Raw genomic sequence first — 12,976 nt, 5'->3', positions numbered from 1 at the left:
AAAACATCCACCTTGATAACCTTGTGTTGCCTACTCACTACACAGTCCTGATTTTAAATCCAAAAATAAGGATGCCAACACGTGGCACTCATTACCAAAAAATGAATGTGAATATTTGAATATCAGACAAAGTCTACCAGACCCTAACACTGGTGTGGTTAAAAGTGCAGTTTACAAGCATTGTGCTGGAGCGATCTCTGAACTGCTTTTCAACGAGGCATTTCTCTATAACTCTGTTATTCAAATTCACTACATGGTAATAACAGCAGTCGCACAACAGGACACACCCTTAAACTTACAGCAGGAGGGTCAGAAGAAGAGGGGACAATGGCTGGGATACAGAACTTGCTTTGGGTGTTGGGTTTTGTGTGTGTGCACACTGTGTCGGTGAGAGAGTGCTTTGAATATGGATATGTTTTCCGTTTTTGTGAATGTTTTTTTTTCGTGTGTGTGTGTGTCTGATTGTATTTTGCGACAGATACTGTCTGTGTGATTGTGCATGTCTTATGTGTGATTTTGTGTGTATGATTGTGTGCTGTTTGCATGTATGTATGGGTTGAGAGCATGATTGTGAGTCTTGTGTGAAATGTGTGTATAAATGTGTGTTTGGGTGTTGTGACAGATTCTCTCTATGTGAATGTGATTGTGTGTGTCTCATGTGTATAAATGTGTGTGTGTTTGGGTTTTGTGACAGATTCTGTCTATGTGGTGATTGTGTGTGTCTCATGTGTATGAATGTATGTGTATGAGAGAGACGGATTGTGTACTGTTTGTGTGTATGTATGTGTGTGAGACCATGATTGTGTGAGTCTTGTGTGAAATGTTGTGTGTATAAATGTGTGTGTGTGTCACGACTGCCTGGTGTTTGGGTTTTGTGACAGATTCTGTCAATGTGAATATGATTGTGTGTGTCCTGTGTGTATTTGTGTGTGTATGAATGTGTGTGTGTGTGAGAGAGAGAGCGAGAGAGAGAGAGAAAGGGATTGTGTACTGTTTGTGTATGTGAGCATGATTGTGTGTGCCTGGTGTGAAATGGTATGTGTGTTAATGTGTTTGTGTGCTTGTGTGTGTGTGTATGTGTGTGTGTGTGTGTTTGCGTGCGTGCGTGCGTGCGTGCGTGCGTGTGTGTGTGTGTGTGTGTGTTTGTGTGCTTGTGTGTATGTGTGTGTGTGTGCTTGTGTGTATGTGTGTGTGTGTGTGTGTGTGTGTGGGTGCCCCTTAAGGCAGGGAGCTTCACACGGTCCTCCATACCAGACATTCCAGAGGCAGGAGGGCTGGCGCTGTGTGCTTTGCGGCTGATCCCAGAACAGAGTGTTCCACGCTGCCGCCAGAAGCCACGCTGCTACCTGGCCAACAAGGGCTGGCGGGAGGGAAGCTGCTGCCTCCACCAGTGCGAGTCAGGACAACGGTCAGGAGGGGGAAGAGGAGAAAAGGGAGGGGAGGGAATACAAATTAAAAAAAAAAAGCCACTACAGAATTTCATTGACGTTTCAGATGGTTCCCTCTTTTCTCGGCTTCGCAAACAAGAACCAGCCTCCCTTCTCCAGTTCAGTCTGGTCTGCCTCGGTATGTTACATAAGGCTACCGTGTGTGTGTGTCTGTGCATCTGAATGTGTGTACGTGCTGTCCGCTGGGGTGACTGGAGCAGGCAAGAGGTCAGCATCATTGCTGAATCTCACTCGCTGTCTCTTTCTCTTTTTTTTCTCCTTCACCACTTCATCCTTCTTTTTTTTTTCTAAGTATAGGCTACACACGCCCAATGACACAGGAAGGAGATGGCGCGTCTCCAAGAGCAGGGGAATGTTCCGGAGAATAGGTGAGGCCGGATTTCACCCCTCGCTGGCATGCTCCCAGGCCGTCTTGAACACTTCCTACCCCGGCAAGAGCGGACTTATCACGCCAAGGATGCTGCCACTCAGTGTCTCCCTCTCCACACAGGAGAGCACTCCAAGATGAAGTTGTCAGAGCCAGGCTTGAGGGTGTTTTTTTGTGTGTGTGTGTGTGGGGGGGGGGGGCATATTTGGGAGTTGGAAAGTAACCGCCTCCTCTGCACCATCTGAGGACCAAGAGTGACACGGGCCCCTTTAACTAATGTGATCTGACGCAGGACTCTAGTCCTATTTTCGAGTTAAACACTAACAGGCTGATTAGACTTGGTCTGACAGGAGGGGGGGCCATTTAGTGAGATATTGTTTATTAGATTCATTGTTTCTATTTTGTGTGTTTGTGTGTTTAGTAGTGGTTTATTTATTTATTTGTTTTATGCCCAGGGTTGCAACATTAATGATGGCCCCCAGACTGTCAGCTCACAAAGAGTGATTAGTCTGAATAAGAGCAACCACCAAAATTAAGCAGTTGAGAAATGAGCCCGCCCTTAAAATGGCAGAAAATAACACCATTGCAACACTGAAGTTCCTGCACGAGAAGCTCTGTAGGAATAAGAGCAAAGCGAGCAGAGAGACAGAGAGTGTGTGCTATTGGGCCGTGGAAACAGACCTGACGCCTGACCAACTGGTAGTTAGGCCAGGTAGGCTATATGGAATAAAGATAATTATATTTCACTGAATTTAAAGACATAGGGGCCCCCAGTGTTGAGGCTGCATTTAAATTTCGGGCAAATTCAGAGTCTGAAAATAAAAACCCACAAAACCAATTGAGGTGCACAGCAGTAAGCGTAGGGTCTCACACAAATTTCACTTCCCAGTCTTTTCTTTTTGTAGCAATTCTGGCAGCAACACCTTAAGCTGTCTACCTTTGACTCATGTAGCTCAAGTTCAAATTCAGGGTTAGTTGTGAAATGTTAAAATGTATAAATACATGTAATATTTTACAGATGTGCCTGTCTTTCAGTCTACATTACATTGTTGCTACATTTGCTAAACTATCTCCATTATTACCATGTAAAGAAAGATTGACCTACTTGTGCATCCAAAGACACGAACTTGGTGTGTTAGAGCAGGGACAAGTATAAAATAAATATACCATACCATGCTAAGCTTTTGCCGTGGGGTAACCTACTGTTCACATACTATCTTTCAGTACATTTAATATAGTCATTGAAGTCATGGTCAGTTGAAAGTACAACACAAAAGGAGAATACCATCCTGATGTGGCACAGGTCCGCTCCAGTCAGCAGCTTCCTGCGAGAAAGCCTGAAATCAAACGTGCGTCTGATTAAGCTAAACGCCTTGCCGCACGTCTCATGGCCACTACAGGTAGGCTTCAACGGTGACAGGTGGCACTAGTAGAAAACGAAATCCTCCTCGCCTCCGCTCCACTCATATCATGCGTGACCTTCCGGAAACATCTCTGACACGCAAGCAGGTGAATTCAGAGTGACAGCTCCCCCTTTCTTTATGTACATGAGCACGCCCGCACGCTCACACACACACAATCTCAGGTGACCTCACATCTTCTACCTCAAACAAGTCCAAGTGTATCGCTACAGCAATCAGTGGCTCTTGCGCATCCATCCACACATGAACACACACTCTCACACACCCAAACACACACTCACATACACAAGACGCAAGAGAGCATAGCGTCTGCAATTTAATGATCTCCATCTCCAGTTAAGATGAGTGGTCACGCTTCTCCGAAGCACGTGCTCAAAGAAATGGCTCCATACATTATGCAGAGAGCAAGGGATAGAGAGCGCGCAAGGAAGGGAGACGAGAGAGAGAGAGAGAGAGAGAGCGAGCAGCAGCTCGAGAGGAGAGTGCATCACCTCAGGACTGATGGCCTTCTCCAGCAGGCCTGCCTCTGGCATCGGCTCTAATGGCCAAACGGCGCTAATGAAACAGGAAATCAAGAGCACCGAGCCAAACGGGGGAGAAGAAAGGGAAGAGAAAGAGGGAAATTAAATGCTGGAGCCTATTGTCGGCGAGAAAGGAGAGGGAACATTCACAGGTATGTGTACCATTAAGCAATTGAGGAGCGTTATTAGAGAAGATGAGAGAGAGAGATTTGGGGGGAGACTGCATAGCTTATGCCTAATGATTGCCATGGCAACCAGAGCGCACACACATAAAGCAGATGTATACAGTGCGGGTGTGTTTTTACCCAAGGAGGATAGGCTTCATTGAATAAAGGAGTAAGAGCTCCTCCTAGTGGATAAAGATGGAGTGACATGCACTTGATCGCTTCAATTAAATTCAAATCATCGATTAAATGCCACCTAATCAAAGAGCAACAGTGAAAACTCCTAATGGTCTTCAACATGCAGCTGAACTCTTCAGTAACTTAGTCCTACACTGAAACTTCTTCCATTTATTGGCTATTTGTACCTCAGTGTAAGTTACTTTGAATAAAAGCCTGGGCCAAATGATATGTCACTGTAGTACTTTTTTAATCCTTGGACAGATGTGAATGACTTCATTTAAAACTACTTTACACATGCAAATGTGGATGATTCATAGAATGTAAAAGAAAATTGTGTTGCTTAATTGAAAAAAAAAAAGTAAATACTAAATAAATATTAATGTAATGAAATCAAAAGAATTCCCCCGCTCTTCAGGGTACATTACGCAATTCCAGTCCAGTACACTCTGTAACATTGAGTGAACTGTCCCCCACAGCCCTCTAGCGGTTGTTGTGTGTGCACTCAAAAACACTCTGTAAATATGAAACACACATAGTTAGCCATAAACAATTCCAGCCAATCAACACGGTGCTTCAGGACCACAGAAGGGAGGAGTGGAATTTCATTGGCTGTTGAGCTCAAAATGTGGACTCCTTTAAACTGACAGAACAGAAAGCAATACAAATTTTAAATCTCCTACTACAAACATTTTATTTTGACAGTGTAAACCTTCTGAAACTACTCTCATAATATCTAGTGAATATTTGAAGCGATAAGCATTAGTTGTAGTAGTAACAAGAGACAAAAATAAAACCCTAATGATGTTTATGGCAACACAAATGCCAGCTTGTCCATCACGTTTGTAGAATTATTTGTCTCACTCATCGTCATCATCATGCGTCAAACCTTTTATGTAAAAAGCTTTTAGAAAAAAGATTTTACAGTCAGTTAAGACAGAGGAAACAGGCCGTCTGTCTGTCTGTGTGGGTGAGTATGAGAGAAAGGAAGTGAGAAAAATTCATGTAGTCTAAATTTAGGCCAAACATAATTACAGTAAAACAAATGAAAGAGGGATTCAAAGAGAGAGAAAATGAATGCAGGACGAGGGGAAGGAGGAGAGTGAGTGCTGATGAAGGCAGCCTGCGCCACGAGCAGCTCATGTTGCCCCTGGAAACATCAGTCTACCAGTAAACCTGTGCAAATTGAAGACTGTCAGCAAAGACCAACAAACTCAAGTTCAAACCCGTAAGAACCCCATCATGACTTCAGGTGGTGACCCGATTCCTGCCCCTCCCCCTCCCTCCCTCCCTCACGTGTGCTTCTTGGGGTCGATCTTCTCCAGGTGGACCAAGGGCTTGAGCTGCTCGGCGAAGGAGCGCATGTCTTCGGACATCGTGTCCTGCCCGGCGGGCGCCAGCACGCTGAGCTCCACCAGCGACGACAGCGAGAGCTGCTCCGTGTTGTCCGTGTTACCCGGCACGAGCACCCGCGACAGTTTGCTCACCACCACCTTCATGGCGCCCTTGCGGAACACATGTCCCTTGGCCACAAACTCGTGGTCCATGCGGAAGCCCATCTCGTTGAGGAAGTCTGGCAGGCTGTGCGAGGCCGCCACGTCCACGCAGTTGCGCACCAGCGCGTGCCGGCTCTTGTCGCCCACCTCGGGCTGGCCCAGGTAGCGGAGGTGCCAGGGGGCAGCCGGGTGGGCGAGGGAGCGGCGGGCACGCAACAGGAAGGGTTGGCCCTGTTGGCCCTTCAGCAGGTACACCAGCTCGTGATCGGCGAACGTGTCAGGCTCGATGTTGTCGCACAAGCCACGCAGCCTGTGCAGCAGACTATCCAGAGCCTGGTCCAGGACGCTTCCTGTGGGGAAGCCAGAGAGGGCAGGCATGACAGGAATTCATGTTTTAAGTTAGTGGTGACAACACTCACTGCAGTTATATCAGAATAGTTACGTTTTTCCAAATAGTCGACACTTAAAAAAAATATATATAGCATACTTCTGTCAACAGTTTCATATCAGATAGGCGTTTGCGACCTCTGCTTAAAGATAGAGAGGAAAATATTTACCTTGTAGCAGGTATTCCATCATGTTGATCGCACCGCCCGTTACTGGCATAACAGTCACTGGCGGTGCCTCCATTGTTCCTCAACGGGCAAATGTGTTGATGTCTGATGAAAATTAAGTTAGACAAATAAAGGATACAGAAAGACCTTAGGCAAATGGTTCAACCCAAGCCCCTTACAATTAAGCTTAGTTTCAATAATTTTAAATACTGGCAAAAGGCTATCAAAACAACGACGGAGAAAGCATAGATTGCAAATGGCTACAATTGTAAACTGTTCAAGCTTAATTAGGTTGCATACGTTTCCTAAGTTCTACCTAATTATAAAGTTGATATAGCATTTTGTACCGCTAGGATAGCTAACTTGCTAACTAACGTTGGCTGCATGATGTCTGAAATAATTAAAGCTGCAATGGATTACACAGACAGCGAAAACCAAAACTGTGTGAATGCATATGTATGAACTGTACAAAGAGCTACGAGGCTGTCATATCACAATAGGCTAACGGACAACTAACCTGCAAAGATGTTTCCTGGAGGACGCTGACCTCCAAATCAAATGTAGCTTCCCGATTTGACAGCGGTATCCTCGGATCTCAGAGCCAAAAGAGGCCGTGGTTGAACAGGCCAGGCTCTGTCTCGCTTGGGGCTAACTATTATTCGTTGTGTCCCAGAACTTGAAATTAAGCAAATTTGTAATAGTGTACTTTAATGCTCCCTGGCACATCTGTCTCAAACAAGCCAGGTTTTATAATAGGACTTATTTGTTCCAAGGTACCGCCACTGTCATAGACCAACCATGCTACTTTCTCTTGGGTCCCGGCGTTGTGTTGTATTCGGCGCTTCTCTACTGCGCATGTCCTCTTGAGTCACATGCTTTCAGTACGTTCCACATCTCCAGCGCTTGGCATTTTTCATTGGGTGCTTATGCGACCATGTTTACTGGTTATGTCAGTCAGGAGAGTTCAGTGGTACTGGTGATGCAAACTGATAGCAATAACAATATTTTCTGTTCCGTAGCGTACGTACCCATGCAAAACGTCCTAGATCTCATTTCATCCATTAAACTCTAAGTGAGAAAAACTCTTGGCAAGAAAATGTTTTAGGTTTCTGTAGTCTATTCTGTAGTCTCAATCTCATGATCACTTTTAATTTACTGAGCTAGATTAGACTAAAGGTAGGCTCAGTGACAAGTAGATCAAATAATAGTGTTACATGCCTTATTCATGATGTAGCATAGGCTGTTTTTGTTGTTTGTTGGTCATCAGAGGGTCTGTCTTCAGAGCTCTGTCTCTCGTTGGGCCTTTGACTACTACTTAAACAAAGTATATTGAAAAGGGAAAAAAGCTTTTTCATTGCAACAGACAGCTACATTTTCCCCTAAAACGGACTTGGTTGAGCAGTACTGCATAGATGAAAGAAAGCAACCGTAAAGATGAAGGAAGGCAACTTTAATATATCAATCATATACCTCTCACACTCACAGTGAAGAAACTATTCCAGAGACTTTCCCCGATTTCCACACTCATACAGCTCTGCGTCTTGCAGTTCGACTTTTGACCTACATTTTCACAGTTGTTTTTTTCCAATTTTGCATGTTGTTGATGGTATTGAGACATGCTGGGTAAATAAATAAATCTGCGTTGCCTTATAAATGTGCAGACAACAGAGAAATGCAGCTGTCACCATACGCCTGTGGAGGCGGTGAGACAGAGAAGTGTGTTGACTTGTTGTCTCTTGGTGCCCTATCTTATAAATACAAAGCTAATAAATATAGTATACAGAATGTTACTTTTCCCACTCAGCATCTCTTCATTAGTCGACTATTCCAAGACCTTAAAATAAACCTTACAGAGATCTTAAATTACACTTAGAGGGTGTTGGATGTGGGTTGGATGAAGGAATTTGTACTGTGTGTTTTTTTAAAACTGTTCATTTTTTAAAAACTGTTCATAATTTTACAGTAAACAAGATCAGTGTTGATATTGTTGGTGGGTTGATGGTGATATTATTGTTGGTGACGGTGATTCTGGTAGTGATCCCTTAGACCCTCAGTGTCATGTACCTCTGCATGAGACATGCTGGGTAAATAAACAAATCTGCGTTGCCTTACAGATGTGCAGAAAACAGAGAAATGCAGCTGTCACATACGCCTGTGGAGGCGGTGAGAGAGAGGACTGCACTTGTTGCCTTCACACCTGAATGACACACAGACTAGAGCCCTCATGTGAGGTGACATGAATACATTAACACATTGTGGGGCATGTAAAGTATGAGAAACAGACAGTGCATATGACACTGACATGGGATTTATAGTAAGAAGAATAGACAATGAATCAATAGACGAATAAAGAGAGCCATTAGTCATGTGTTTTACAAATGAAGATCGCATTTCCATACTACTGAGTTTGCGTGACGTAGAAAAAGTAAATATTCAAATTAAAGTATGTTGACTTTTTGTCTCTTGGTGCCATGTCTTATAAATACAAAGCTTATAAATATACAGTGCCTTGCATAAGTATTCACCCCCTTGGATGTTTGACCCTTTTATTGCTTTTATAAATCAATCATGGTCAATATAAGTTGGCTTTTTTGACTGTTGAAAAAAACTCATATCAAATATCAACTAGAGTTCGCCAAAAGGCATGTGGGAGACTCCATGGTCAAGTGGAAGAAGGTTCTGTGGTCTGTGAGACCAAAGTGGAGCTTTTTTTCAACAGCGGCTCTCTTCCATAAAGCTTCTTCCATTAGTGAAGAACCCAGGCAACAGTTGTTGTATGCAGGGTCTCTCCCATCTCAGCTGCTGAAGCTTGTCAGCATAGGTGTCTTGGTGGCCTCTCTCACTAGTCTCCTTCTTGCACGGCCACTCAGTTTGTGAGGACGGCCTGCTCTAGGCAGATTTACACATGTGCCATATTCCATCCATTTCTTGATGATGGATTTAACAGAATTCCAGGGGATGTTTAGTGCCTTGGACATTTTTTTGTATCCTTCCCCTGACTTATACTTTTCAATAACCTTTTCTCTGAGTTGCTTGGAGTGTTCTTTGGTCTTCATGGTGTAACGGTAGCCAGGAATACTGATTACTGAATACAGACCAGTGAATGGACCTTCCAGACACAGGTGTTGTTATACTACAATCACTTGAGACACTTTCACTGCACACTGATCCCCATTTCACTAATTGTGAGACTATTAGCACCAATTGGTTGGACCTCTGTTGAATTAGGTCAGTCACTTTAAAGGGGGAGAATATTTATGCAATCACTTATTTCACATTACATATTTGTATTTAATTCACATTACTGTGTAGAAATCTTTTTTCACTTTGACATTAAAGAGGGCTTTTTGTGATTTTTGTTGTCAAAAAAGCCAACTTATATTGACCATGATTGATTTATAAAAGCAATAAAAGGGTAGAAACATCCAAGGGGGTGAATACTTATGCAAGGCACTGTAGTATATAGAATGTTACTTTCCCCACCCAGCATCTCTTAATTGTGTCGACTATTTCCAAGACCTTAAAATAAACACGACAGAGATCTGAAATTACACTTGGGTGTTGGATGTGGGTTGGACGGAAGAATTTGTACTGTGTGGGTTTTGTTTACTGTTTTCATAATTTTACAGTAAAAATGATCAGTGTTGATGTTGTTAGTGGCATTGTTATTTTTTATATGGTGGTATTATTATTGTTGTTGATGACGGTGATTCTGGTAGTAAACCCTTAGACCCTCTGTGTCATGTACCTCTGTGCATGAGACATGCTGGGTAAATAAACAAATCTGCGTTGCCTTGCAGATGTGCAGAAAACAGAGAAATGCAGCTATCACCATACGTCTGTGGAAGAGGTGAGAAACAGGTCTGCACTTGTTGCCTTCACACCTGAATGACACACAGACTAGAGCCCTCATGTGAGGTGACATAAATACATTAACACATTGTGGGGCATGTAAAGTATGAGAAACAGACAGTGCATATGACACTGACATGGGATTTATAGTAAGAAGAAGTCTTAATCAAAAGATGAATAAAGAGGGCCATTAGTCATGTGTTTTACAAATGAAGATTGCATGTCCATACTACTGAGTTTGCGTGACGTAGAAAAAGTAAATATTCAAATTAAAGTATGTTGACTTTCTGTCTCTTGGTGCCATGGTTTATAAATACAAAGCTTATAAATATAGTGTATGGAATGATACTTTCCCCACCCAGCATCCCTTAATTTTGTAAACTATTTCCAAGACCTTAAAATAAACACTACAGAGATCTGAAATTACACTTGGGTGTTGGATGTGGGTTGGACGGAAGAATTTGTACTGTGTGGGTTTTGTTTACTGTTTTTATAATTTTACAGTAAAACTGATCAGTGTTGATGTTGTTGGTGGCATTGTTATTTTTTTATATGGTGGTATTGTTATTATTGTTGGTGACGGTGATTCTGGTAGTGATCCCTTAGACCCTCTGTGTCATGTACATTTGTGCATGAGACATGCTGGGTAAATAAACAAATCTGCATTACCTTGCAGACGTGCGACTACAGAGAAATGCAGCTATCACCTGTGGAGGAGGTGAGATTTGTCATGAAAATTAAAAAGTAGTGAAAAAAAACTATTAAATGGGGAAGACAAACCAGTAATACATTTCAAACATCGCTATGAAAAATATAAAATGGCAAAGAAGGAGAGAATTAACTAAAGAAAAAGAAACCATTTTCCTTTGTGTACTAACTCTCAGTACATCATGTACAACCTGGTCATAGATTATACAGGCATCTAAAACATTACCAGAGAGTAAGATATTTGATCAAGTTTATATTTGCAGACCATTATGCAGCTATCTTTTTGATTAGACTCTAATCTTAAACTGTACAGAATACTAAATACATTAAGCACACATTTCAAGCCATCTTTTCAGTGACACACGATTCATGATTCAGATACTAACATAGGGATGGATGTAGTTAGAATATATGGACAATTTGCTACACGTATTCATCAGTCAGGCAAAATGATGTATTTTGACATTTCAAGAAAAATGATGCTACTTCCTTTCCCATTGAGGCCTGTAGTGCAAAAGCAATTTGATATCACAACTAAGAAAATTACCCTATTTTTTCTGTTCACAATGCCCTCTACATGAGAAGACAGAGAAATCTATATTTATTCAGGCAATGCTTTACAATGAGGTCCCAGTAATTCACTTTAAATAAAGCAACACCATGCAACAATTTTCCACTCTTTGAGGTAAGTAGTCTATTCATAGGCAGCTAGTTTTGGTATCATCTTCAAATTCATTTTGATAGTACAGTATATGGTCATGTGAATGACAGATAAAAGCCCCGTTGTTCTCACTTGCCCTCCAGGATATGCACTTTGTAGCTCTGTGTTTCAGGCCAGAGTACACTGAAACAACGTAGCAAAGCTTTCACAGCTCGACACTATATCTCTAAAAGACATGTTTGGATAGTTAGGCCAAAACGTACTGTAGCTTCAAATGCCATTTGCCATGCTATGATTAATGGTTGGCAATTTTAGTTATTCATATACCTGATGTAATTCTTAAATTATCGTAATGAATAACTTTCAGCTTTAAAAAATATTAACATACCATTATTGTTGTTGTTTAAATTGATATTTATAGTTTGTTCATGTGATTGTTGTTTGTTTAAATTGATATTTAGAGTTGCTCATGTAATGTTCAGTTCAGTTGTCATATGTCACCAGTACAACGAACGAGAAAACAGGTGAGCTCAGCAATTAGAGCACTAGGCATATAAAATATAGAATATAAGATTTTTTTTTTTTTTTAAAGATGGGTTGAGATATAAATACAAATATAACACTATATACACATTAGAAAATGAGGCTTTATGTGAAAAAGTAAGTGATGAGTGTATACAACAGTATTGCACATTGTGTAGCAGTCCTGCTTCAATAGTGGTAGTCATGGTTGATAGTGTACTTCTTTAATGTAAGCAGTGCCGTAAACAGCACAGTAAGTAGGACCCAGTGCGAACAAGCAGGTAAGCAAATATGCAATAAGGAATATTTAGCTATATGAGTTTAGAAGCTTGATGACCTGGTGGTAAAAACTCTCGTTAAGTCTGGTGGTGAGTCATTCCATGTCAAGTGGGACAATGGCTCCCACTTGACCGTCTCAGATTTGGCTGAAAAAATGTAAGGTTGTTCATACACTTCTTAATAGGTATAGTTCCAAATATTAAATCTCACAAAAATATGTTTTAGGGGGAGGGGGTGCCTGTACTTAAGACGCTTTTTTAGCAGCGTTTTTCTGAAGAGCCATATTCAAATTGCTATTACTAGAAAAGTATTTAAGCTAGCTCCTTCAAACTTTCTAGGGTTCTGATACCATTACTTGAGGAATATGGACTTCCAAGGGTGTGGCTTGGAAGCAATGTTAAAGCTAGAGACTTCTTATGTATGCTCTGTATATTGTATTAAAAGACTGTCCTTATGTGATGAATGGTCTGGAAGATATGAAAATGGATGAAAACCCATTTTGTGCAATTTTCGGCATGCTATAGCAAAACAATTACAGCATTTACCAACATGAAACAATTTTTTTGGAAAGATTAGATATTTGTTCTTAACATATAACAAAATTGTGATGGTGTTCTGCCTCGTTTTCTCAAAATAATTTTTTGAAAATATGGGATTTTTGTACACGCCCAGCATTCAATGGCCTATGGAAGCATATTTAAATGGTAACAAAAGGTACGTTTATGACACAGAGCTTAAACTGCGTTTGTGTATGAAATCTGTGTAAAATATCAAGTCTCTAGCTTTAACATTGAGCTTTCCACAGG

At 41.6% G+C, this 12,976-nt stretch overlaps 1 protein-coding gene across 1 annotated transcript; it reads right to left on the bottom strand.

Moving 5' to 3' along the window:
* Positions 1-4,329: 4,329 nt before the first annotated feature.
* On the bottom strand, positions 4,330-6,992 carry med18 (mediator of RNA polymerase II transcription, subunit 18 homolog (yeast)). The gene is made up of 3 exons (XM_012838723.3): positions 6,666-6,992; positions 6,152-6,253; positions 4,330-5,944 (listed from the first exon to the last, which is right to left on the bottom strand). Exons 2-3 carry the CDS (start codon positions 6,222-6,224, stop codon positions 5,391-5,393), a joined length of 627 nt encoding a protein of 208 aa, XP_012694177.1. The 5' UTR covers positions 6,225-6,253; positions 6,666-6,992; the 3' UTR covers positions 4,330-5,390.
* Positions 6,993-12,976: the final 5,984 nt, after the last annotated feature.

This window comes from Clupea harengus, chromosome 11 (assembly GCF_900700415.2).
Source record: "Clupea harengus chromosome 11, Ch_v2.0.2, whole genome shotgun sequence".
Lineage (NCBI taxonomy): Eukaryota > Metazoa > Chordata > Actinopteri > Clupeiformes > Clupeidae > Clupea > Clupea harengus.
The sequence above is the reverse complement of the archived record's forward strand: the minus strand, read 5'-3'. Positions and strand labels throughout refer to the sequence as shown.

Coding starts and splice junctions, on each gene's coding strand:
- med18 (XM_012838723.3), bottom strand. CDS start 6,224: ATGGAGGCACCGCCAGTGACTGTTATGCCAGTAACGGGCGGTGCGATC. Junction 5,945..6,151: donor GATGGAATACCTGCTACAAG/GTAAATATTTTC, acceptor GCTTCCCCACAG/GAAGCGTCCTGGACCAGGCT.